General features: G+C 40.2%; 1 protein-coding gene and 1 pseudogene across 1 annotated transcript in view; one reads left to right on the top strand and one right to left on the bottom strand.

The window, feature by feature from the left end:
- Window positions 1–10,914: 10,914 nt before the first annotated feature.
- Window positions 10,915–27,707, top strand: part of TRMT2B (tRNA methyltransferase 2 homolog B) — a 27,934-nt gene continuing 11,141 nt past the window's right edge. The window contains 7 exon segments of the mRNA XM_029929674.1: window positions 10,915–10,930; window positions 11,048–11,126; window positions 11,833–11,887; window positions 13,810–13,941; window positions 14,744–14,843; window positions 15,852–15,913; window positions 21,985–21,993. Coding sequence (XP_029785534.1) covers window positions 10,915–10,930; window positions 11,048–11,126; window positions 11,833–11,887; window positions 13,810–13,941; window positions 14,744–14,843; window positions 15,852–15,913; window positions 21,985–21,993 — 453 coding nt within the window.
- Window positions 23,900–24,000, bottom strand: LOC115284462 (annotated as a pseudogene).

Genomic DNA, 27,707 nt, shown 5'->3' with positions numbered 1-27,707 from the left:
ACTGAATCCCAGGCATGAAGCCAAGGTTCATGTATTGATGGTAGACCAGGACATGGGATGATTGTCCCCTGTTATTCCTCTACATCTAGCTCTTAGGGAAGAGATGCCAGTATTGGAATGCTATTAATATTGAATTGCAAATTTCAACACTATAAAAAGCGAGGTGTTGAGACCTTATTAAGTGAGAAAATGAATATTAGCACCAGCCATGTAAATGTGAGGTAGTAAATATCTGTGTTACCTTAGAAACCAGAACATAAAGGTAGCTAGGTAGTTTGGTGACAGTTTCCAGGGTAATTCCTCCCACATACAGTATAAGAGCTTTCCTATTAGGTTAACTCTTTCTCTACATGTCCACTGGGCCCTCCCTCAATGTTCCACTATAATCATCGTCATGTCTCGCTCTCTCTGACTCCAAAAAAACTCCCTTTCTGATTTCCCTGTTTTTGTTAGTGCCAATGCCATTCTCCTAAGTGCTCTCTTCAAAAACCCTTGATGTTTCTCAGTGAACTGAAGGGTCCCAAAAGTAATATGTATCTCCAAACCTAAGAGATACAGTTCAGAAAAAATTAGACACAAATCAAGAAATGATAGGTTCTTCCATTGAAATTTTAAAAAAAGCTCACAGTGGATGAGACTAGCCATCTGTGATTCTTCCCTGAAGCAACTTCTTGTAACTATAATTTGTGGATACACTGCAGATGAGATTAAGATGCTTCCCAGTATCTCACCTGGGAGCTACCAATCTAGAATGTAATTCAGGTTAATATGAGCTGTTACCTTGGCAACTGTGACATGAAATGAGAATAGGAGGCAGGTAATATTGTAATGACAGAAAGTTCGGGTAACGGGTTGAAGGTGACGGAACAAAGAACAGTGGCGAGTCAGTGCTTGTCCATCACTCTTCAAGTAACAGGAATACTAGTCTCGCAGACATGTTGCAAAATAACCCAAAGAATTCTCTCAAAACCATCATTTGTTTAAATTGCAAGTGACCTTCTGATTGCCAGTTTGGTTTCTCAGGTACATAAATACCTGGTAGGTATAACCCTAGATAGAATATTTCAGTCACTAGAAACTACATTCCTCCCTGGCATTTGGCTTGTAAGCCAGTATCCTATAAATCTGCCTCTTGTAAGTTAGTCCCTTTGGAGTCTAAATCATTTCCACAGGAACTGATAAAATATGGTTTTCACTCACACAGTCTGGACTATGAGGGCTGTACTAAGATGCTTCAATTCACTTTTTTTCTCTGATATTTTACTATTTTCCTTATTATTAATGTAATGCCTATCCATTGTAAAAGGTTTTTTGGAAAGTACAGAAATGAAAAAGAAGCTGACAAACGAGTCTTTCCTAAGCCCACTATCTAGAGGCAACAACTGTAAACAGTTGGTGTATTATCTTCCAAAGCATTTTTTTGCTTTATACATTTATGATCATACTGAATGCACAATTCTTTATCCTGCCTTTTGCATTTAAAGTTGCCTTCTACACATAATTCCATGTCATTACAAACTTTTCAGAGGCACAGTTTTAAGTTAAATTTTTACTAAAGTGTAACATACATGCAAAAAAGTGCACATATTACGAGTACAGACTGATAAATTTTCATAAAGTGAACATATCCCTATAACCAGCACTCAGATGAAGAAATAGAATACTAATAGCACCTCAGAAGCTCCCACATTTCCCCTGCCAGCTATTACCCGCACCCAAACGTAATGCCATTCAGACTCCTTACATGTCATTTTTAGTGTTTTTACAATAGTCTATGAATAGACCATATTTTATGTAATCATTCCCTATTTTTCTAATGTTGGACCTTGAAGATGCTTTTTAATTTTTAACTGTGAGACCCTTTGGGCATATATCATTGTTCACATCTCTATCTCCTTAGAATACATCGATTCCTAGAAGTGGAATTTCTGGGGCAAATGGTGTGATATTTTAAATATTCTTGAGGGGTGCTTGGGTGGCTCAACAGCTCTTGATTTTGATTCAGATCATGATCCCAGGGTGACGGGATTGAACCCTGTATCAGGCTCTGTGCTCAGAGACACTAAAAATGGGTCCCTTAAGATTTATCTCTCTCTCTCTCTCTCTCCCTCTGTCCCTCTCCGCTAATTGTGCTCTCTCTCTCAAATAAAAAAACAAATCAATAAAAGATTCTTGATTCTAATTGCTTTCCAAGAAGTTTACATCAGTTTATAATCCCACCAGCAATTTGTGAGAACACCTGCCTCACTGTCCATGGTCTACTTCAAGGAATTACAGATCTTTTAAAATCTTTGTCAATCAACATACTTTGCATGTTCTGGCATTACTAGTGAGGTAGTAATGTGATTAACAGAGAATTTTGTCAATGGAAGCACTTTTTGGCTATTTATATTTCTTTTCCTGTGAATTATCCCTTCAAACCTTTGCCAAGGTCTCTATTAGGGTCAATGTATTTTTCTTATCAGTTGATATAGGCTCTTTATATACTCAAGATAATGATCTTCTGCCATACTTGTGTATATTTTTCTGTTTGTTGTTTATTATTTAATGTGTCAATTACATCTTTGTCATATAAAAATTTCTTAAGGTTTATGTAGTAAACTCCACCTACTTGGTGTCTTTTTTCCTACTTGTTTTCAGTTTGGTAAAGTCCTCCTATATGCAAATTTCAGATACATAATTATATATGTTCAATTTTAGGGCTTTTATGATTTGCTTTTTTTTTGACTTCCAACTAATTCGTCTGGTATTTTAGTTGATGCATGGTGGTAGGGCTCAAATTTTAATGGGCATCAGCTTCAGAGCTTATTGCAAACCCAAATATTTCTGAGCCTTGTCCCCCTGAGATTTCTATTCTGTAGGTGTGGGATGAGGCTCAGGAATCCTCATTTGTTACAATCACCCCCATGGATTACATTGTAGATGAGAAATTCTTGCAGAACTCAGTGTAATCTCCCATAGTACAGAGACTTAGCACCTTCCATCTGGATTACTGCAGCAGTCTCCCTCAGCTTCCTGGTCACTCCACCCTAAAATCTGTCCTACACACCTCATCTAGAGTTCTGCTCCAGAAACATTTCATGCCAAACTCTTCATTAGCTCCCTTTTGTTTGTTTTTTTTTTTTAACATTTATTTATTTTTGAGAGACAAAGTGTGAGCAGGGGAGGGCAGAGAGAGAGGGAGACACAGAATCTGAAGCAGGCTTCAGGCTCCGAGTTGTCAGCCCAGAGCTCGAACTCATGAACCACAAGATCATGACCTGAGCCAAAGTGGGCTGCTCAACCGACTGAGCCACAGAGGAGCCCCATTAACTTCCTATTGCTAAGGAAACAAGATCAAACCCCTAATCTAGCAATTGAGGCCTTTCATTACCTTCACTGACCTATTGACCTGCTCAACCAGATCACTAATGACTACAGCACAACTCTCCCATCTAGCCTGGCCTGCCTCCTCCTGGGCCTTGGACACAAACTGCTCATTATAGTTTTCCTGTTGCAGTGGCCTATCTCTCCTCGGGTTATTCAAATCTGATGCACTCAACTTAATTTTCACATTCTTTTCCTTCTCTGACTATTAAGATGATATACCGCTTTGCTAGAATTACCAAAGCCCAAGGCTGTGTAGTCTTGTGTTGTGAGTCTTCCCAGGGTGTCGTCTGTGCATTTATCCTTCACAGCCTCTAACAAGAATGTCATTGATGGAGAACCTGGTTAATGGAAGTGACTTTTAAAAAATGTTTACTCTGAGAGAGAAAGTGCTCTTGTGCATGTGAGCAGGTGAGGGGCAGAGAGAGAAGGGGGAGAGACAGAGAATCCCAGGAAGGGTCCACCCTATCATCACAGAACCTGACTCAAGGCTTGATCCCATGAACCAGGAGATCATGACTTGAGTTGAAATCAAGAGTCAGATGCTTAACCGACTGAGCCACCCAGATGCCCTTGGAAGTGATTTTAATACATGCTATTTCTGAAAGGTAATGCTGTAGCCTCTCAGAAATTTTTTCTTTGGATCAAAATGAGAACATTTGACAAATTTCTAGAGACCACTTTGTTGTGATTTGGTTTGCTGATAATACAGTTAAGCAAAGGTTATCTTGGTTTCAGCTCTTATTTAATTTAACAGTATTGCTTGTCACTTACCACATGTCCATTTATTGACTTTCCAGTTGAAGAGTCCAACCTTTTCTATAATATGGGATATTTATGTCCCCCTTACAAAGGTAATGATTTCTCTTTTATAGAAGAACATGCTTTATCAGATTAAATAAATATAAAAGGGTTAATAGCTAAAAAATTACATTATAGCTTCCGTAATCTCTTTTCTCTCTTTACCCCTCAGGGTTCTTACTTCTCAAATGACAGACTTGCTTTAAGGAGTTAGCTTGGATGATCAGAACAGGTGGGGGTGGGAGTGAGTGAAAATATGACCTTTCCCTTTCAGGTTTGTATACAAGGGGAGGATTCAATTCAATTCACCAAATATTCATTGAGCTCCTATTAGGGCACCTGGCTCTGTGGTCTAGGCACAACAATGAATGCCAAGATGAGAAACTGATAATGGAGCAGAAGGGCATAGGAAGGAGAAGAAAAGGAAAAAAGAGTGAGGAAAGGGATAAAGCCCGCTATCTGCATAAAAGGGGGCTAAAAGAAGAGAAAGGGACAAGAGAAACAAAGGTGCATTCTCCAGCCTGGTCTCACTTGGTAGCAGTGTGCAGACCTAGAAACCTGAAGCAATAGTTTGAGTTCCAACAGTGCTTAAGAACCACTAGAATGGTTAGGAGGGCCATAAATTGAGTCAAGCATTTACCTACTCAAGCCTTTGGAATGAAAAGTAAAAGATCTCTCTCTTTCTTTCTCTTCCTCTTTTTGAAAGGGTATATATGCAAGTGTGTGCATGTGTGTATACATACACAGTATATAAAATTATTTTGGGATAATGATAGCTAACACTTATCGAGTGTGTTTACTGTTGTAAGTACTTTGCATATATTAACTTATTTAATCTTTATCACAACCATGTGAGGTAGGTGCAATTATGGACATTTTTTCAAATGAGGACACTGAGGCACTGAGCAATTAAGTAACTTCCCCAAGTTCACACAGCTTATAACTGGTGGGTCTGGGCTTCGAACTTTGGTCTGGTTGACTTAGTGTTTGCTGTTATTTGAGGTACTTGGCCATGTTTAATGTACTGCTGTACTCACTAGGGCTAATGCATTGCCTTGAGCGTAATAGGCATGTTATGTTTTGAATAAATAACTAAAATGTTGGCTATAAAGTGCTTTCCATTAAAGCCCAATTACTATTAAACATAAAAATTGGGGAGCCTGGGTGGTTCAGCCTGTTAGACCTCGGACTTCGGCTCACGTCATGATCTCATGGTTCTTGGGTTTAAGCCCCACATCAGGACCTGTACGATCTGTGAAGCCTGCTTAGGATCCTCTATCTCCCTCTCTCTGCCCCTCCACCACTCTCTCTCTCTCTCAAAATAAATAAACTTTTAAAAAACCATAAAAATTAAGTGTCATTTAATGTAGATTTACTTTGCTGTAAATTTAAATTCTAATCAAAACAAGTTTTTTTTTTTTCCAGCATACATATATGTGCATACTTCAACGGTCTCTTACTCCTTTGGCTGGGCTCCTGACCTCTCTAAAGATTAGAGAAATCACTGAATGTAGTCCAGGAGCTGGCAAATGAATTAGCGGTATCTAGCCAGCTAGCCTCCTTCTGTATTTTGAAGTTGAAAAACAATTCTTGCCCTAGGGTTTTAGGATTTAGTAGTCCTGCGTGGGATCCACTTCAGAAATCAGGTTTACCTTGTCATAAGAACCTAACACTTCTGAAACAATATAAAATAGGGGAACCGATGCCTGAAAAACCCTAGGCCCCTAATAGGGCCGACTTTTATGAAAGGGTGCGATTTGAAGAAACCACCCCGCCTTTCATCTCTCAATCTTCCAACTCATCGTGGATCTGAGCCTGCAATTTTGGTTCGGTTAAATCGCAGGCACCCCAGGGTGGGTAGCACACTGTTAACACTTCTCCAGATCCACCAATGGGACGAGGGCAAGTGTTGGCGGTGGGCGGGGTCGCTGGGAGGGAAGGAGAAGGGACCCTGAGGAGAAACTTTAGGAAGGGCAGGCGGGGGAGGGGCAACTGGGCGTTGAGTTATTTGGAGGAAGGTCTCTAGAGAAGTGCCCCGGCAAAGCAGGGAGATGGGCCCCCCCGAAACTGGCTGCCCAGGGTAGGGCCGGCTGCCTGGCGCCTGGGAGGAGCCCCGCGTCGACTGCCCCGGCTGGCGGAGAGTGCGCCGGGAGTTGAGCTGCGCTGCGTACCAGGAAGTGACTCTCCCCAGCGGCAGCGATTTAGGCCATTGGCTGGCTTTTTCGTTTGCTGCCTCAGGTTCGTAAGAGGATTTATTGGTTGTAAAGGTATGGGGGGAGGGGTACGTGGAGACCTCGGAAAGCCAGATTGAACCCTCACTGTACAGAAAACTGCTTCTGGAGCCAATCTGCCCGTGGGGCGGGGCATTGAGCAGGCCGGCTGGGACGGGAAAGGGACCTACTACGCTCTCAGTATGAGGTTGCGTCCAGCCCTGCTTCAGCCTCTGCTCTGACCTCAGCCCTCCCCTGGCCCTGCACACCCCACCCAAATTCAATGACCCTCTTAATTACATACAAGGTGTGTAGAACTTGCCAGAAGAGGTGGCTGGAGGGGCTGGTGAAGCTGAACATGGGTTGCAGTGAGGACTCAGCACTACACCCTTATGTCCGTCTGATTTATCCAAGAACTGTCTGGGACCAGGCCAGCTAAAAGAAAAGTGAACAGAGTGTAAGCAGGACCCTTGCTCGAAGAAGCTCCTTGACCCCACACAGATCAGACCTACCTCATAGTCTCAGATTGGAACCTCTCTGAGCATTTCAGGCAGGTTAGCTATCCTAGCCCTAGAAACTTAGTCTACTTTCCTATCTGGCAGCTCTGGACCCTGAGTCCCTTTCCGATTAATTCCTGAGGCAGAAAGTGAGCAGATGTCACACTTTTTTTTTTTAACCCAAGCATTTATTTAAAACAGGAAAACCTATGAAAAGAAAACAGTCTTTTCTGTGGGCAAATGCCCCCTCTTACATCAAGAAACAAAGACTGGTATCATACTGCCTTGAAAAATATATTTCACTGTAGAAATTACTAAATATGATGAAAGGCTCTTTACCAGGACAGATGAATGGTTGGTGATAGTAGTGTCCTATTTGAGACCATATCTGATGATTTGGAGGAAGAAACCTAGATGGACAAGCGCCCTCCCGCTGGGGGGTACAGGACAAGTGGAGCACAGTTATGGTGGCAGTCACCAGTGAGAGGACACACACACTCAAAAAAATTCTGAATGTTGTGGGGTATGGATAGCTGTCTTCAATCTTCAGCTCTCCTTTCTCTCCTCTGCGAATCCTAAAATGAGCCTGTAGCTTCCTTCATCCTTGTATGTCGTTGGGAGGGGCCAGTACCACTGCATCTTCCTGCAATGTGTGCCTCCCCGCCCCTCCTAGTACCCATTCCTTATTTGTCTGTTACCTCTTCACTCATTTCCTCTCTCTGGGCTTTGCTTTTCTTCATATCAATACATACTTTTGTGCCACTTTAGAAAACTGTTTATTACAGGTCACACACTCTTGATAGTATTAATTGGTGGTCCAGGGCAGGCCTTAAGCTCACCACACTCTAGCAGGCACTAATGCAGAATGTTATGAAAGTTCTTTTGTTTGTGCTTTAAGTTTCCCACATATTTTTACTTATCCTAATAGCATCTGCATACTTTATTACATCCTGCTAGTTTTGTAGGCCTTACATGTAGAACCATGAAGAAGTCAAGTGATGTGCTTCATATCAGAGCCTAAAGAAGGGCAGTGACTTGTGTTGAATGCCTGCTATGTTAGGCACAGCCCTGAGCACTTCATACATATGAGCTTGTTTAATTCTTAGCACAACCCTGAAAGGTAGGTGTTACTAGTCCTGTTTTGATAGGTGGTGACACCGAGATTCCTAGTGCTTAAGTAACTTGCCCAAAGTCACATAGCTAATGAGAGGCAGAGCTGAGGTTAGAATATGGCTCCAAAGCTCATGTTCTTAATGACTTACCTCTTGCTGGGAGTAAATTGGGTGGAGGGTGCTCTGTATTAACACCTAAACGTTGGAGCACCTTAAATCTGTTTTGTTAGAAATTTGAGATTCCTCCCAAGTGCTTCCATGTTAGGACAATTACTTTCTTTAGTACTTTGTAAACACGCAAAATAGTAGATGGGCTAAATATAGCACCCATGTCAGCATCCTTTAAGTTACATAGTGGTCATGGCATACTAATTTCACAGTAATAAGAGGAAGCCATGGAGGAATCTTTGTTAATACATCTATTACATACATTAGAGGTGTGTGTATGTGTGTGTGTATTCTGAGTTAGGTATGACTTAACATTGGGATGTGATCCAAGGTAGAAGACAAGGGCAAAACAGTAATTTCACAGCTCATCATTAAGGTGTCCAGTCAACTCCATTCACATATTCTTGGTGCTCAAACAAGTTACACAGCAATGATCAGGCACCTTAAGGTAAATAGGCAAAACATTGAGTCCTGTGTCAGAGGAAAAGTGATACCTTCTTCCTTCCAATGTGAGGCCCTCACCTGTTCTAACTATTACAGCTTTTGCCTGTTAGTTACCCCTACTTTAACTTCCTCTGCTCCCCCCTCCAATCTTGCTACCCCTACCCAATCCCATACTGTCTTTAAACATCATGACGCTTATAATTAACACATACTGAGATTTTGCCAGGTGCTAGATGCTGTGCTCAGACCTTTACAAACTTCATCTCTATTTAATCCTCTACTGACTACTTTTTATTATTTATCCTTTATTTAACTCTTATAACCACTGTATTAGGTAGGAATGATTATTGTCTACATTTTACAGATGAAAAAAAAGGAAGATGATAGGGAATGATTAACTTGCTACGTAAGTGGTGGAGCCAGAGGACTACCCAGGTCTGCCTCCTTCTAGGATCTGAAACCTTCATTTGTTCCTCCTGTCTGCCACTTACTATTGCCTTATTTCCCTTCTTTCTTTGGCCTCAGACATACTGGATATGTCTAAAGGCATCTCCCTTGGCCTCTAAGCTCCATGTTCTTCTGGTTCTCCTGGGTCACCAGCATCTCTTCTTATTCTCCAAATATTGCTTTTTTCCTAGACTTAGTCATTGGCCTTTTGCTCTTCTCTTTACTGAAAGCTATTTTTTAAAGAATCTTAAAACTTGTATTTCTTATAGAAACTCAATCAAATCTCTAGCCCTGACTTCTCTCATGACTTGTAGTACTGCTTCTTTACTTACTTGTTAGACATTTACATTTGGATGTTTTCCTTACAATTGCAAACACATGCCTCAAACACAAACTTTTTAAGAATTGTTTTTAATGTTTTTTTTTATTTTTGAGAGAAATAGAGACTGAGCACGAGCAGGGGAGGGACAGAGAGTGAGAGGGAGACACAGATTCCGAAGCAGGCTCTACGCTCTGAGCTGTCAGCACAGAGCCTGATGTGGGGCTCGAACCCATGAAGCATGTGATAATGAACTGAGCTGATGTCAGACACTTAACTGACTGAGCCATCCAGGTGCCCCACAAACACAAACTTTTTTTAAAAAAAAAGTTTATCTCAAAAAGAAATAAACATTAAAAAAGTGTATTTATTTATTTTTGAGAGAGAGAGAGAGAGAGAGAATGAGAATCCCAAGCAGGTTCCATGCTGCCAGCTCAGAGCCCTACATGGGATTCAAACTGTGAGATCATGACCTGAGCCAAAATCAAGAGTCAGATGCTTAACCGACTGTGCCACGATGAACTTGCTCTTTATTAACCTCCATGTTTCATCTTTATTTCTCTACATAAAGCCTCCCTCAACTTACTGTTGCCTTTACAATAATGTCCATCTTTTATTCAGGCATTAAAGTTCTTCCAGATCTCACTCAGATGTAAGTTTTCAGCCTCATTTTCTCTGTTTCTCAATTCCAGCCAGACTGGTCTAGCCATTGTCCTACAAATGTCTGATTCATCTACCACATCTTTTAAGACCTGGTGCAAGGCTTACCTACTCTGGGAAGATTTTCCTGAGCATTTGTCAGGAACTAAACACGTTGTGTTATTTAGTATTGTCTTTTCCTGCATCTTCACTTGAACTTCTCATTTAGATTGTAACCTTTGTGACCCTTCTCATATCTTGTGTGGCATAGTGCCTTGCACATAGTTAGCACTTACTAAATATCAGTTGGTTGATTGGTTTTTGGGTGGGAGGGTAGAATATGGACAGGGATTAGCCATAGAAGTGTATCCAAGGGAGTTGAGTTCTTCCCTGGAGGACAAAGAATGTATTTTTCTTATCTTTTTATTGTGGGAACCTAAGCCAGTGCCTGTCATGCAGTAATTCATTTCCTTACAGCAAGCCTGCTTTTACCAAGTATTGACTCTGCCAGGCACTGTGGTGGGTGCAGAGTTTCCATGAGGGTTTGTAAATGAATGAAGGGGTTTGGGAGTTGTGCTTCTGTTTCCCAGCTTCTGTTTGTTCACCTTTCTTTCTTTTTTTAAATTTTTAACGTTTTTATTTTATTTTATTTTTGAAAGACAGAGAGACAGAGCATGAGCAGGGGAGGGTCAGAGAAAGAGGGAGACACAGAATCTGAAGCAGGCTCCAGCCTCGGAGCTGTCAACACAGAGCCTGATGTGGGGCTTGAACTCATGAATCACGAGGTCATGACCTGAGCTGAATTTGGCTGCTCAACCAACTGAACCACCCAGGTGCCCCTGTTTGTTCACCTTTCATTCAGGTAAATTTCAATGTTTCTGTGCTTGGCAGGGATTAATAAAAGAGTCCCAATGCATAGCCCGAGGTGTTTCTTCCAGGGAGGGGGGCGGGGGTCTCATTGCCAAATCAGGACTGCTTTCCTGGTGTGCCACAATACATCCAGATTGGTCACAGCTCTTTTTGGGCAGAGCATGTAAGGGATAGGCAAGAAGTATCAAAAAGGACAGAGAAGTCAGAAGAAACCAAGCCATCTTAGACAACTCTATGGTTCCTGGGAGGAAAGGTAAGTCCCAGGCTGATATCCTTTCTCCTTATCAAGTCTGAATCTCTGGGCCTACTAAAATTCTGTATGTCTGATGTAATTAACATGGAATTGCAAGGATTCAAGGAGGGGGCACCCAAGTTACGATACCAGGGCAAACTTGAAGACATTGGTGGAACATTGATAGAAGTGCTTTGTGATGGCAGAAAATAGTCTCCTTGTCTCTACATCTGTTTTTCACAGAAATGAAATCCTAAACTGGGACCTTGTCTCTAAAAAGGTCCAGGGAAGGTATGCTGAATATCAGGGATCCAGAGAGATATCAGATGGCTTACAAATGAATAGTCCTGTTACAACCATGCAAACACAAATACACCTCATTTTATGCAACAAATGTATTTTCTAAATCAAATTATATTTTCAAAGCATTAGGAGGGTGAGCTATTTAAAGGAACCCAACAGTGAAGCCTTTTGTAATATGATTAATTACCTCCTGATAAATCTGGATTTTTCTTGTATTAAGTTTGCCTATCTGTTCTCCTTTGTTAAGTAGACGCACCAAAAATGGGCTCTTCTCATATATTGTATCTCCCCAGGGATATGAGAGTTAGGTTTTCCAAATAAGTAAAATGCCAGAAAAAAAATGGTGGCAGGAAGTACTTATGCATAGTAGGTTCTCAGTATGTATTTATGTAGTGAACGAAGTCCCTGAATTATTTTATTTAAGGCTGGCTGATGTTGTGACACCACTGTGGAGGCTGAGCTATGAGGAACAGCTCAAGGTTGGCACCCAGCTTAAGTCTTCACTCCTCTGTTCTGTCAGGTTGAATGGTGTCAGAGTTTTAGGAACCTTGACTGGACAGCTCTACCCAGATACTCAAGCAGGTGCTTAAAATGCTAATGAAATTTTAACTTTACACCTGTTATGTCTTCCAAATTCTGTAGCCATATATCAAAATGCCTGTTTCCTTTCTCTTTTGCTTGTTATTCTTGTAGCTCTGTATGTGTGAGTAGCAAGTACTCTTGTGCTTTATATGTAGCTACACTTTCTAGCACAGTAGCCACTAAGCTACATGTGGCTCTTTGATTTTAAATACAGTCAGTTCTGCTATAATGCTCGTTTTAAAATGGAAATTTGTTCCAAGGGCTTGATAGATTAGGGAACAATTTGAACATAACGCACATTTCACGTTGGCTTAGGAGTGATTTCGTCCGCGAGAAACACCAGATGAAAGAAGGAAACTTTACCCTGTAGAACTGAGTTGCATAAGAATACATAAAGTGAACATGCACACATACCTCAAACATCTACTGCTTACCACAGTGCACCGAGTGTGTTATGAACTACATTCAGCCACATCTGCTGCCAGATCTTTCTGTGTGTGACACACAACCCTCCTTTTACCACTTCATGATAACTCACGAGTGGACAGACACTTCCACAAGAAAACTTCAGGTATTTGTCTGGGTAAAGTGCCATCCTTATTGTGGTATATATCTATACTTTTCCCAACCATTTAACATGTGGAAAACTGTATTAACTCTTTTTGTTTGGTTCCTGTTTTTTTCTTTTTTAAGTTTATTTATTTTGAGAGACATAGAGTACGTGTGTGAGTGGGGGAGGGGCAACGAAAGGGGAGGGGGCAGAGAGAGAGGGAGACAAAAAGAGAATCCCAAGCAGGCTCTGCACTGTTGTCACGGAGCCTGATGCATGGGCTCAAACTCATGAACTGTGAGATCATGACCTGTGCCAAAATGCTTAACCAACTCAGCCACCCAGGCACCCCAGTTCTTTTCTTGTCTATATGCATTACTGATAAGGTTTTGGAATATGTGTGCCTGACCCCATTTGTCCCATGAGCCCTCTGTGTTTTTTTCTTTTAATTCCAGTAGAGTTAACATACATTATTAAATTAGTCTCAGGTGTACACTATAGTGATTCGACAGTTCTACACATTAGTGCTCATCAAGACAAGTGTACTTCTTTAAAAAAATTTATGTTTATTTATTTTTGAGAGACAGAGAGAGCATGAGCAAGAGAGAGTCAGAGAGAGAGGGAGACACAGAATCCAAAGCAGGTGTTCAGCTCTGAGCTGTCAGCACAGAGCCCGATGTGGGGCTCGAGCCCATGAACTGTGGGATCATGACCTGAGCTGAAGTTGGACGCTTAACTGGTTGCGCCACCCAGGTGCCCCAAGACAAGTGTACTTTTAATGTCCTGTGATTTATTTTGTGTGATTTTGCATAGCATAGCGTAGAAATCCATATGTCACATTATAGAAGAGGTGACTGTATAAGTTAGTTAAAATTAAATAAGATTAAAAATTTAGTTCCTCAGTCATACGAGCTTCATTTCAAGTGCTCATTCACCATGTGTGGCTTGTGGTTACCATATTATATAGAATATAAAACCAACATAAAACATTTCCATTATCACAGCAAGTTCTACTGGACAGCACTGACCTGTAGCTTGAGTGTTCAATCTGAAAGATCATATAAAGTGAAGAGGTTACACAGGAGCTCACTATGGACCTTTCTCCCAATACCTTCTTAGGTCTGTTGCTGTTCCCTCACTATAAGTTCCTTATCTGCTGAGACCATGACCCAAGAATCTGTGGGACAGCCTTCTCTTATCCTGTTTGTTTTCCATTCTTTGAGGTTATACTGTATAAGACTTTGTTTCATTACATATATTCTTTTGCAGGTGACATTTGAAGCTCAGAAGAAAATTTTACAAAGACTAGAGTCTTACCTCCAAATGCTCAGTGGGGTCAATGTGACATCTACACCCAGACCTGAGGGGCTCTGTTGTCTTCTCCATCCTGTTATATCCTCTGTAAGCCACCACTTCCCTATCCTATATCTACTAAGTCCTCTTATTAGCTATTAAGCTAATAATATCAGCCAGCACTTACTGGGCGTTTCCTGGGGCCCTGTGCTAGGTGATTAGCATGCATCGTTGTCTAGTTTACTGTTTATAGTCACCCTGAGGAGTAAGCACTATCATTTTACCAATGAAGATGTTGAGGTTCAGAGAGATTAAATAATTTGCCCAAAAACACATCTAGAACGTGCCAGAGCTGAGGTTAATACACAGGTCTATTCGATGCAAAGCCTGCTTTCTCAACCACTACAGTATTTTCTCCTAAGAAATATTTAAAATTTGGAAACCTAATGAGGCCTCAAAGAGGCAGAACTTAATATATGGCAGAGGTTGGAAAACTATGGGCCTTAGGCTACATTTGTCCCCCACCTATGCTTTATTTTGTAAATAAAGTTTTATTGGAACACAGCTGAGCTCACTTGGTTGTGGATTGTCTGTGTCTGCTTTTGCACTGCATGGCAGAGTTAAGTGATTATTACAGGGACCACATGGCATGCAAAGCCTAAAACTGTTATCTGGCTGTCTACTGAGAACATTTGCTGACCCCCAATCTTTATGGCAACATTGAAACTCCTTTGCCCTATGGAGTATCTGTGGAGTGTCTTGACCTCAGCTGTGCACTTTCACATATGCCGTACCTTCCAAGCAAGCATCATTAATTTGCCCTCATGAGAGAACATTCTTATATTCCTTTTACTGCTGTTCTCTCGGTTTCATTTGTCCTGTTGTGCCTCTCCTGCCCTGCCTTCTCCAGCTTGTCATCAGTGGCTACTGAAATAAGTCCACCTTCTCTGTGAACCAAGGTCCAGATGGCAATCCAAAGACTTTGGGGTACTTCCTGGGAAATTGGAGAGGTCAGTTGAAGGCCATGACTAGTAGAAATAACAAACTAAGGGCTGAGAGGAGAGGGAAGGTACTGGAACAGTGTAAGTGGGAGTGGGGAAGGGTGGAAACTGTGGCAGCCTGAAGGAGAAAGATGAAGTCTTTGATGCAGAACATGATCACAAAGTTAATTTTGGATGCTTTTTGGTAGGTAGTTATTGTAACATAGTGCTAGGAATCACAACCTTCACCCTTCCTTCCTCTAAAAGTCCTATGCCTGAGCCCCAGTTAGCACTTAGTAAATGTTAATGTCGTTGCTGCTACCCACACATTATCATCATCATCATTTTACGCTACTTTCTGTACTGGGAGCAGTCTCTTCTTTATTAGAGAGTCATGTTTTCTATTTCATAATCCATATCCTTATAAACTAGAGTTTTCTGTCATAAATCTACCTTCAAATAATTGGTAGGGGAGGTTAGTGGTGGTGACAGAAATCAAAATGGCATGTTTCTAAGCCTTAATCCCAGTACTCATTCCCAGATTCCATTCCTGAACTTTCCATTTACCCATTTTCAACAAATCCACTTGAAACACCATCATTTTATATTAGTCACACTGTTTAATACCCATGTGCTTAAACTCCAGTTCATTAGGGCAGGCACTTGGCTTTTTCCCCCTTTGTGTGCTGAGTTCAATGAGTATACGATGTCAGTGTCCTATTATTCAGTAACAAAAATAAAACCCATTACCGTTTATTTCCCTCTTAAAATTCTAACAGAGAGCTGACCTTGTCATATTGTGCACTTGTAGAATGTGAGAAAATATTGCGGACTATCTCCATTAAGAATAAGCTTCATAATGGCTAGACCAGAAAACAGGTTTTCTCTGAAAAATAGCCTTTAGCTTGAATAGGTACTTTGCTGCCTCAAATCTGTGTATGCCTCTCTGAAGGAGGGAATTTTAATTGCCAGACATTTTCTTTTAAATAATCTTTTATCAAGAAAACCGTGTAAATCAAATTCCTTTTCTTTCTTTAGACAGAAACATCATCTGTGTGCAGTCTAACCATTTGAAAAACATCCCTTAGAAACACAATCAAGTGGTAGAGTTAATGAGGAACAAGGGCTGGTTAAAGATGACCTGAGGCATTGCAGTCTGTAATAATAGCATCCCTGACATTTTAATAATAGAGTCGCTTCTGGTGTACGGGGAGGGAGGGCTCTGTTCTGTAAACATACCTTGTCATACAGAGAGAGAACATTGCTAGGGTTTCAATTCCAGGAGGGTGGAGAACAAGAGAGGGAACTGTATTCATTATTGCACATGTCAGGCATCCAAGGAATTTAATAGGAAGGAGGTATTAGGAAAGATGTACTGATGAGGACAGTATAACAAGTGGCAAGTGTCTGAAACATTTGGAAGACTAGTGTTTTTGGCAGAACAAACCTGAGAAACATCACGAGAGATGTAAGTGATAAGACATCTATATCATAAGATTGGCCTCTAAGACATTTTTATATCCTTCTCTTTCATGCCCCTACTATGTATTGAGTGCTTCCTGTGCGTCTGGCACTGTACTAGGTGCTGGGGATCCAATGATGACTGAAACAGATGTGGTACCTGCCCTTGTGGAACCCAAAAAAAAAGCCAAAAGCCTTTCTTGTGAAAGACTGAATGGGACTTCCAGCTGACTCTCTTGTTCCCTGTTGATTCTTACCAGCACCCACCCTCCTAATGATTTAGGTTTCTGACACTCGGGTGGTACCTTCTAATAGAACACATCTTTTTTAAAAAGAATTTATTTTAGTGAGAGCATGTGAATGGGAGAGAGGGGCATAGGGAGAGAAGGAGAGAATCTTAAGCAGGCTCCATGCTCAGTGCAGAGCCCAGTGTGGGGCTGGATCGCACCACCCTGGTATCTGACTCAAATACAGGCCAGATGCTCATTGTAATAAAAATAATACTATACGTATTATACCATTAGGTTGTTCTCACTTTTTTTTTTTTACTACTTTTATCTCTCCGTGTTAGTGGTGGTAACATACCATTCAATTAAGATGATAGGATAACCCTAGTTTGCCCTGATTTGAGGTTTAAATATCTACTCTTGAATCTTACATCAAAATATGGATTTTATGGGGGGAGCAGACAGCCAGAGCACTAAGACCTAAGAAACAGTCTCTAAATAAAATACTATCAAAGGGGTGCCTGGGTGATTCAGTTGAGCATCTGTCTCCTGCTTTCAGCTCAGGTCATGATTGTGTAGCTTTGTGGATTCAAGCACCACCTCCGGCTCTGCACTGGCAGCGCAGAGCCTGCTTGGGATTCTCTCTCTCCCCGTCTCTCTGTCCCTCCCCTACTTTTGCTGTCTCTGTCTCTCTCAAAATAAATAAGCAAACTTTAAAAAAAATTTTAAGGGCCATCTGGGTGACTCAGTTGGTTAAGCCTCTGACTTTGGCTCAGGTCATGATCTCACATTTGTGGGTTTGAGCCCTGCGTCGGGCTCTGTGCTGACAGCTCAGAGCCTGGGGCCTGCTTCGGATTCTGTGCCTCCCTCTCTCTCTGCCCCTTCCCCACTTGCACTCTCTCTCTGTCTCTCAAAAGTAAATAAACATTAAAAAATTTTAATTTTTAAATACTATCAAAGAAATATAAGTATATAATTTTCAAAGCCAAATACTACTAACAGGTTAGTAAGGAAAAATCATGCTCCTCTGCCTCAGCCTTCCTTGCTCTTGAGTCTTGCTCCCCAGAAACAACAGCAATTATTTTGCTATTTCTTCTGGTGTTCCATATTTCCAAATAGTACATTATTCTGATGTATTTTGGTTTATTGAAGTTACGTATTATTTGTTGACTTCCAGTTATGGCATATAAGAATTTCTCTCTTATTTTGTCTCTCTTCCTAACTACCCTTCTTCTTCTATGTTTATAGCACAATTCTTGGTTAAATTAATATTTAGTATTTACATTGTTATAGCTGTGTAGATATTCACTCCTGAGCTAAGTACACATACTACGATTACATTTCCCTTTATTGTACAATTTTTCCTTTCATTTTTCATTTTATATTGTGAAGAATTGAAAACATATAAAAGTACAGAATGGTATAATGAACCCCACATATCTATTACCCGGCTTCAACAATTATCAGTATGTGTACAATCTTATTTTATCTATACTTTCACCCACGTCACATTCCACCAACATATTTCGGTTAGTTTGAGGCAAATTCCAGACATTATATAATATAAAATATAAATACTTAAGTATGAGCTCTAAAGGAAAGAACTTAGGGGCGCCTGGGTAGCTCAGTTGGTTGAGCGTCTGACTTCGGCTCAGGTCATGATCTCATGGTTCATGAGTTCCAGCCCTGCGTTGGGCTCTGTGCTGACAGTTCAGAGCTTGGATCCTGCTTCATATTCTGTGTCTCCCTCTCTGTATCTCTCTGCCCTCCCCCGCTCATACTCCGTCTCTCTCTCTATCTCTTTCAAAAATAAATATTTAAAAAATAAGAACTTAATTTTTTAAACATAACTTCATACTGTTATTACACCTAGAAATAAACGTTTAACCCATATCACCATATATCCAGTAAATCCTCAGATTTGACACCTATTTATCACATAAATGGTTTGAGTTTTACAGTTGGTTTTGTTCAAATCAGTATTCAAACGAGGTTTACACTTTGCATTTAATTAACATGTCTCTTCATTCTCTTTTAATTTGTAATACCCTTCCTTCTTAATTTTTTTGTTCTTAACAATCTATTTTTTTTGAAGAAACTGGTTGGTTTTCATGCTCTCTTACTCTTCTGGCTCTCTCTCAAGAAAAAAATTCTGTTAGCTTTTCATTTAATGGTTTGGGCAGCCATTAGTGATCATTGCCTAGTCTATCCTGTCTTCTTCATTTATTAGTTGGAATTCTTATAAAAATCACTTTCCCTTATCAACTATTTGGTTACCCTGATGTACTGATGCAATCAAGACAGGGTAAATACTTGGTTCTTTCACCTTCTTCAAATGATGATCGGCTAAATTTGTTTGTTTCAGTATCACTGTGAACTCATGGATTTTTAACATACTTGACAGGTTTTAGTCTACAACATTTACTATTATTTTTTGGTACTTAAATTGTTCCATTTTTAACCAATAAGAACCTGTTTACATTGTCTCAGAGCCTTAGGATGTCTCTGATAGTTGTGGAAAACTAAAATATTTCTGGCACATCTAATCTGTTTTCTGTTTGAGACTGTTTTCTGTTTAAGAAACACTTGTCTCTTTTAGTGGGAAATGGTACTTGGAGACCACAGTATGGGTGCTAGGGGTTCTTATTTATACTGGATTGGGAATACTTCAAGGCCTTTCTACTGAACAGAGCTAGGGAATATTTATTTAAAGAGAAAATATTTGTTCATAGTGATATGTTCAAGTCAAATTTGGAGTGATAGAACTTTTACTTAAATCCTTTGATTTTTATCTTTTGTCTTATTAATGAAAATTTTAGTTCTGACATTAACATAATTACTTATTTATCCTATCTTACTATATATATCTTATATATATCCTAATAGATATATGAAATTTATGTATATATACACACATATATATGATAATTTCCAAATAAGAGTACCAATAGTATTACCAACAAATGGTAACTGAAAAGAGCTCAAGATTTATGTCCAGTTCTTTTTTTTTTAAATTATCATGCCTCTGGAAATAGTACCTCTCTTTATAGTTAAGCCACTAACTTGATACTTGACATAGTTTCTTTTTTATTTTTTCATATTTCATATTTTCATATTTCAAATTTTAGGGCTTGAATTTTTCACTTGGATTAAGTTTTGTTTTATATTTGTAAAATATTTACATGGTTCCAAAGTCAAATCTATAAAATAAAGGTACATTTAGAGAGGTCTAACTTTCATCTCTGTCCCCTCTACCCAGCTCCCCACCTCTCTCTATAGGTAATAAATTTTGATTTTGTTTATTTTTTAAAAACTAAGCTTTTCTTAGCTCAAAAGTAGCTTAATATGGACTCTGTTCTTCACCTGTTTTTATTTTCACATAATATTTCATCTTTTTTATTTTTTAGCAAGAGAGAGTGAGAACAAGTGGGGGAGAGGGATAGAAGGAGAGAGAGAATCTCAAACAGGCTCCACACTGAGAGAGCCTGATGTGAGGCTTGATCCCACAACACTGGGATCATGACTTGAGCTGAAACCAAGAGTCTGACACTCAGATGACTGAGCGACCCAGGCACCTTTCTGTTGTGTGTGTGTGTGTGCGCACGCAGTCTTATATGAGGCAATGGATGTGTATAACTTTTTATTGACATGAATAATTGCCTCATTTTTCCATTGGTTTAGTTTTTTTATGAACCTATTGCTAATTTTTTCTGCAAGTTCTCTAAGAGCTCTGTCAAACATTCATCTATATTCTCCATATGCTCAACAACTTGAGTTCAGTTTTTTTTTCCCTGGAAGACATTTTTGTTAGATTATCCCATCCTAGGCTTGAGGCACTCTGCAGTTTTCCTGTCCTGTCTCCCTGTTTCTTAGAGTCCCTGTCTTCCTTTTACTGGTTTATACCCCCTTTTGGCTGGAGTACAACCTCCATTAGCTTCCTGAGGAAGAGTGCCTAGGAGGTAAAGTTCTAGAGCTTTTGCATGTCTGTAAACGTCTTTTCATTCTTGATATATGACTGAAATTTTCTCTAGATTTCTGTATTTGGGTCTGAATAATTTGCCTTTATAAATTTGAAGACGTGGTTTCATTGTCATCTGGCTGCAAGTATTGTGTGAATCTAAATGCCAAAGGCCCTGATCCTTTGTAGGTCATTTCTCTCCTCTTTTTTTCTCTAGAAGCTTTTAGGGAATCAGTTTATCCCTGAAACTTCTTGACCATGTGGGCCTTTCCTCCTATTCATTATGGTGGGCATATTTTAGGCTTTGTCAATCTGGAAGCTAATACTTTCAGAAATTTTCCTATATTATTTCTTACCTCCTCCTCACTTTCTGTATTTTCTTTGTATCTCTTATTATTCGGACTTTTGACCTCATGGATTAATTCTATAATTAGAATTGCCTCATGCCTCTCCTATTTTCCGTTGCTGCCTTTTTGTTTTCCTTTCTGTGAAATTTTCTTGATATGAATGACAAATCTTCATTGAATTTTTTTCTACTGTGCTACCTTTAATTTTCAAAAGATTTTTCTTCTTTTGTTTGTTCCTTTTGTATAACATCTTGTTCTTTTTTTAGTAATATAGTTAAGTAACATAGGGTGCATGTGTGTGTGTGTGAGTATTTTTTCTGTTCTTTGAATTGTCTGTTTCCTTCAGGAACATTTATCCTGTTTTTGTAATTGTCTTTCACAAATAAGACTTTAATCAAACAGCTGATGATACTTTGTTGACTATTTTATTCATATTTAAGAGAAAGGCATTGGGGCTCAGTTAAGCTTCTGACTCTCTTTTTATCTTTTATGAATATAATTTATTGTCACATTGGCTTACATGCAATACCCAGTGCTAATTCCAACAAATGCGCTCCTCATGCCCATCACCCATTTCCCCCCTCTCCCCTCCCTTTTCACCCTCAGATTGTTCTCTCTATTTAAGAGTCTGTTGTGGTTTGCTTCCCTCCATCTCTGTTTGTAACTATTTTTTCCCTTTCTCTTCCCCCATGATCTTGTTATGTTTCTCAAGATCCATATATGAGTAAAAACATATGATATCTTTCTCTGCCTGACTTATTTCACTTAGCATAATACCTTCCAGTTCTATCCACATTGTTGCAAATGGCATGATTTCATTCTTTCTCATTGCCAACCAGTATTCCATTGTATATACAAACCATGTCTTCTCTATCCATTCATCAGTTGATGGACATTTAGGCTCTTTCCATAATTTGGCTATTGTTGAAAGCACTGCTATAAACAGTGGGGTACACTTTCCCCTATGCATCAGCACTCCTGTATCCCTTGGGTAAATTCCTAGTAGTGCTATTGCTTGGTAATAGGGTAGTTCTACTTTTTAATTTTTTGAGGAACCTCCATACTGTTTTCCAGAGTAGCTATACCAGTTTGCATTCTCATCAACAGTGCAAGAGGGTTCCCATTTCTCCACATCCTCAACAACACCAAAGTTTATTTATTTTAGGAGAGAGAGAGAGATAGTGCAAGTGGGGGAGGGGCAGAGAGAGAGGGAGGCACAGAATCTGGAGGAGGCTGTAGGCTCCAGGCTCCAAGCTGTGAGCACAGAACCCAACCCAAGGCTCAAACTCACGAAGCACAAAATCATGACCTGAGCCGAAGTGGGACACTTACCCGACTGAGCCACCTAGGTGCCCCTATCAATAAACTTAAAAAATAAACAGTGAGGCCCTAAAAACCTGATAGCAGTTCAGCTTGAGTGGATTTGTTTATTCTTGGCTTTACTGCTAATGATTTGTGTCAGGGTATCTCCATATGTGTCTCAAGGGCTATTCCGTTTTTTGAGAGAATTATCTCCAAGTTTCTTGCCTGGCTGCTGGCCTTTTAGAGTTGGGGCATCCCCAAGGGGTGGATTCCCACCATTTAGAATACAGATTTGCATGGAATGTTCCTGGCTCCACTCCTCTACAAGTAGGACAGTGCCTAGTGTCTCCAAACTCAGAGCTTTTGTGGGTTCATTTTCTCTGGAGAAAAAGATTTCCAGTCTCTTGCTACAGAAAAATGGATGTTCTTGGTAGGATGAAAATGTTTGCCAGTTTTGTGTCTAGGCTTTCAATCAAACCCTCTTTTTAGCCTTGTGCCCTACTTGTATCTTCAGGTTTGAGTCTTCCCAGGGTTGTGTGGAGCAGATCAGCCTTATATCTCATCAGGTGCCCCTTTATAGGCAATGCAGATGTAGCTTCCTTCATCTTGCTTCATTTGTCACTGCAATCTGCTTTTCATCTTCTTGTTTTTTCTGTTTTGGTCTTGTTTTCTCTATCATTATCTGTAGTGCGCGTGGGCGCACAGAAGCAAGGACATGAGGGTAAGGGAATGAGGAAAAGAAGAGAGAGTCCAAGGATGGGGACGGGAGGAACAACATGAGTGATGCCCATATTGCCGCTTTATTTCTCACATGCAAGCAGTTTTATACAAACAGCCACAGCTAAGAGAAGGGTTTTTTCTAGACAAAACTTTTTCTGTTCTCACAATTATTGTTACAACATTTTCCTGGGAACTTCGCACTCTCCTCTTATTCTTATTATAAGAGTGCCAAAGTATGAAGGACATTGGTGCAATAACATCTTAACTCAGTGAATTAACCTCTGAGGAACTGGATCAGCCGCAAGGGTAGTAAGGGCACGAGAGCTGTGCTCAGTCACACTCTCCTTACTGGCTCCTTGCTGCTGCTTCCCACAATTATCCTTGTTGTTCCTTTCATTTATTAATTCAACAAGTACTATTGAGTACCTACAAGTGCCAACCACTATTCTTGGTACTTAGGATACAGTAAGGAAGAAAATCTATCCCTTCCTTGTAGAACTTACATTTTAGTCAGAGAGATAGATTTAAAAAAAACATAATAAGGTAAATTGTGTGTTATATTAGAGGTGACAAATGTGGCTATGATCTGAGTTTTGTAACGTGATAGTATTAGGAGGTGGGGCCCTTAGGAGATGATTAGACCCTCATGATTAGGATTAGTGCCCTTGTGAAAGAGACTCCAGAGAGCTAGCTTGTCCCTTCTGCTATGTGAGGTTACATTGAAAATATGGCTGCCAGTGAGGAAACAGTTTCTCATAAGACACTGAATTTGCCAGTGTCTTGATCTTGGACTTCCCAGCTGCCAGAACTGTGAGACATAAATTTCTCTTGTTTATAAGCCACCCAGTCTGTGGTATTTTTGTTCTAGCAGCCCATCCAGAATAAGAAAAGTACCACAGAAAAGTATAGCAGGATCAGGAAGACAAGAAATTCTCAGGTTGGGGGAAGCATAGGTTGTCATTTTTGTTGTTCTAGAACTTAAAATATTAACGAAGTTTCCTTAGAGAAGAGGAAAGGAGTTAAATCATAATTTTACAAGTAGCAAATTTTGTGTGTATCCTTTGAAACTATAAAAATACAGAGTGCTTCATAAATTTGTGTGTCATCCTTGCACAGGGGCCATGCTAAATCTCTGTATCATTTCAATTTTGGTATATGTGCTGCTGAAGCAAGCATGGGTCAACATAGGCTTCATGAAGAAGAAGGTATTTGAATAAAGTGGTGACTCTTAAACGGGGGGGTAGTTTTGCCTTGCAGAGAACATTTGGCAATGTCTAGAGATTTTTTTGGTTGTAATCACTAGGGGATAATTGGGCAGTGCTACTGGTATCTAGTGGGTAGAGGCCAGGGATGCTGTTAAACATCCTACAAACCATGGGACAGCTCCCCACAACAAAGAATTGTCTGGCTCAAAGTGTCAATAGTGCTAAGGATGAGAAACCTTGCATTTAAAACTTAGAGGCAGTGAGGGTGTCGGCTATGCAGAGGTGTGAGGGAGGAGCATTCTGGGAAAAGAGAAAAGCCATGGCAAAGGCCCTAAGATGGGAACAAGACAGGCTTTTTAGAGGAACTGAATATAGGCCCAGAAGCGTAGTAGGACATGAGGTAAGATGGTGAATGGGGGCAACATTATGGAGTGGTTTGGGGGTCATTGTAGGGACTTTGGCTTTTATTCTGAGCCAGTGGAAGTTTTGATGGGGAGGACATGTCATGATAGGATTTAGGTTTCACAGAATCACTATGGCTATTGTGTATGGATTATTGGAGGGAAGGATAGATGCAAGGAAGGACCAGTTAGGGGGCTGTTGTACTAATAAAAGTGAGAGATTTTATAGAGCAGTGGTAGGTAGCTGTGGAGATGCTTGTATGTTGAAATTAGAACAACAGGATTTCCTGAAGGGTCCAATGAAAGATATAAGAGAAAGAGAGGAGTGAAAAATAGCTTCAGGTTTTTGGGGGGAGCAGTTAGAATGAGGGAGTTACTATCAATTGAGATAGGAAATACTGTGGTAGAGTAGATTAGGTGGGGAGGAATTAGTAGTTCAATTTTAGAATGATGCGTTTCAAATCCGTATTTAACCTCTGAGCAAGTATGTTAAATAGGTGGTTGTATAGGTTGGTCAGGGGTTTAAGAATAGGAATCCGGGTAATGTAATATGTAGATGTTAATTTTTAAATATTTATTTATATATTTATTTGTTGAGAGAGAGAGAGAGGGAGACAGAATCCCAAGCACACTCTGTACTCTGAGCGCACAGCCAAATCTGGGGCTCGAACTCACGAACCTGAAAGATCATGCCCTGAGCCAAAACCAAGAGTCAGATGCTTAACTGAGTGAGCTACCCAGGCACCCCTGTAAGCATGTAGATGTTATTTAAAATCACAGGATTGGGTGTGCCTGGATGGTTCAGTCAGTTAGGTGTCCACCTTCAGCTCAGGGAATGATCTCGCGGTTTGTGGGTTCAAGCTCTGCATTGGGCTCTGTGGCAGCTCAGAGCCTGAAGCCTGCTTCAGATTCTGTGTTTTCCCTCTCTCTGCCCCTCTTCTGCTCCTGCTGTCTCTCTCTCTCTCTCTCTCTCTCTCTCTCTCTCTCTCTCTCTCTCAAAAATAAATAAACACTAAAAAATATTTAAAAAAAAACCCCACAAGTTTGGAGAACACCAGGAGAGTGAGAGTATATTGGAAGGAGACTTTGCCTGAGGGCACTTCCATTTTAAGAAGTCTGGGAGGAGAGAGGGAGCCAGTAAAAGACACTGAGGAGTAGCCAGTGAGGTCAGGGGAAACCAGGATAGTGTGGTGTTCTGGAAGCTAAGTGGAGACAGTGAACCAAAGGCGAAGGACTCATCAGCTGTGCCAAATGCTGCTGATAGGTCAAGTAAGATGAAGACGTAGAATCAACCATTGAACTGCCTAAAGGCGAGGGCATTGACGACCTTAAAGTGAACCCTTTGGGTGGAGTGGTGGGGACCTGATTCTAGTCGGTGAGTAGAATGAGAGGAGAGGCAGTGAGGGAGGAAGTGAATATACACAGTTCTTTTGAGGAGCTATTTGGAACAGTGAATGATAGGGAAAGTGGGGTCAGGAAGTTCCCTTTCTTTGTTGAAAGGTGGGAGAGTAAGAGCATGCTTATATGTTGGTGGGAATGTTCCAGTAGCAAGGGAGGAAAATGATGGTGTCAGAGAAAGTGAAGGGAGAACTGGTGTAGCAATGAGCTTAAATAAACTTGTCTTTTTTATTCCTATATTTTATTTTAGTAGGATTTTTATGAGGAATATTCTGTTACCTAACCAGAAGGCCCTTTCTCTCTTAATTTTTTGGCATTGCATATAGGAATAGGAGTTTCAGTCTCCATTTTATAAATGAAGAAACCAAGGTCTTAGTTCATACAGTGGAGGAACTATATTTCCTATCTATTTACTGTTATGTTTTAGGTCAGACTCCATTTTTCCACCACTTGCCATCCTTCCAGGACCCCAGTGATCTTTGAATCTTGCTTCCAGAAAACATCACTTTCCAACCATCCAGTAACCAACAGTTGAACCAGTCTTTTTTTTTTTTTTAATCACAGGCCTCAAAGAAATTTAAAGTATGTTCAGTGTAGTTAAGCATAGCTTATACTTCATTTATATGACAGTATAGCAAAAGTGATTAAGCTCAGCCTTAATTAATTTTATGCTCTCTGGCAGCACTATTTTTTTGGTATAATTTTGCCTTCCGTGCACAATTTGGGGATTGTTTGAAAATACAGTGGAACTAAAACACATGTATTATAAAAATGAAAGGACCTAGTAAATCAGACAGTGTGTCCTGTTGTGGTAGCAACTGGCTTGTGTTTGAAAAGTTTGGCTTCAAGGATTGTTGATAGCCCAACAACAAAATCAAGATTGCATTTGACTTGAACTCACAAGGAGGAAATGAACCGTCTGACTAAGCTATGGTGTAGTTGGTACCTAGTTATGCAAAGAAGTATAGAAATGATGGGTTTATATCAGGAAGTTATAAGTAAGAGTGGACTCATAGCAACCCAGTGCTATATTAGAAGTTGCTGCCAGGGGGGATTCACAGAAATGGAAGGTTATTGTCCTTCATACTGGATATAGAATAAATTGAGACTCTACATAAAAACACCTTCTGTACTTCATTCATACCCTCTTTCAAGTTATAATTATTGAGCATCTATTATGTGCCAGACTAAGAATATAACTCTAGAGTCTTCATGTAGCTTACTGTTTGGAATGCAATGGATAATATTCCTTTGTAAGGTTGCAGGGCAGGGATTATGTTTTTAATACCAGTTGCATTCGTTTGCTAGAGCTGCTATAGCAACATACCACAGACTGGACAGCTTAAGCAACATAAATGTATTTCCTCATAGTGTGGAGGCTAGAAGTCTGAGATCAGAGTGTCAGCAGGTTTGGGTTTCTTCTGGGCCTCTCCCCACTGCTTGCAGATGGCCACTCTCTCACTGTGTCTTTGCATAGTCATTTCTCTGTGTGCACCTGCCTCCCTGGTGTCTTTTTGTGTGTCTAAATTTCCTCTTCTTGTAAGCAGAACAGTCAGATTGGATTAGGGTCCATCCTAACTGCTTCATTTTATTTATTGTTTTATCCCCCCCTCAGGCTATCTGCTTTTAACTTAATCAGGTCTTGAAAGGCCCTATTTCCTTTTATTTTCAACTTCCTATATAGTTTATTGATTATATATATATATATATATATATATATATATAGTCAGATTGATTTCCTATATAGTTTATTGACTATATATATATATATATAGTCAGATTGATATCCATGTAACACCCAGTGCTCATCCCCACAAGTGACCTCCTCCATGACCATCACCCACCTCCCCCCCTCCCCCTCCCCCTTCAGCCCTC

Source organism: Suricata suricatta, chromosome X (assembly GCF_006229205.1).
Source record: "Suricata suricatta isolate VVHF042 chromosome X, meerkat_22Aug2017_6uvM2_HiC, whole genome shotgun sequence".
Classification (NCBI taxonomy): Eukaryota; Metazoa; Chordata; class Mammalia; order Carnivora; family Herpestidae; genus Suricata; species Suricata suricatta.
This window is presented reverse-complemented; position numbering and strand designations above follow the sequence as displayed.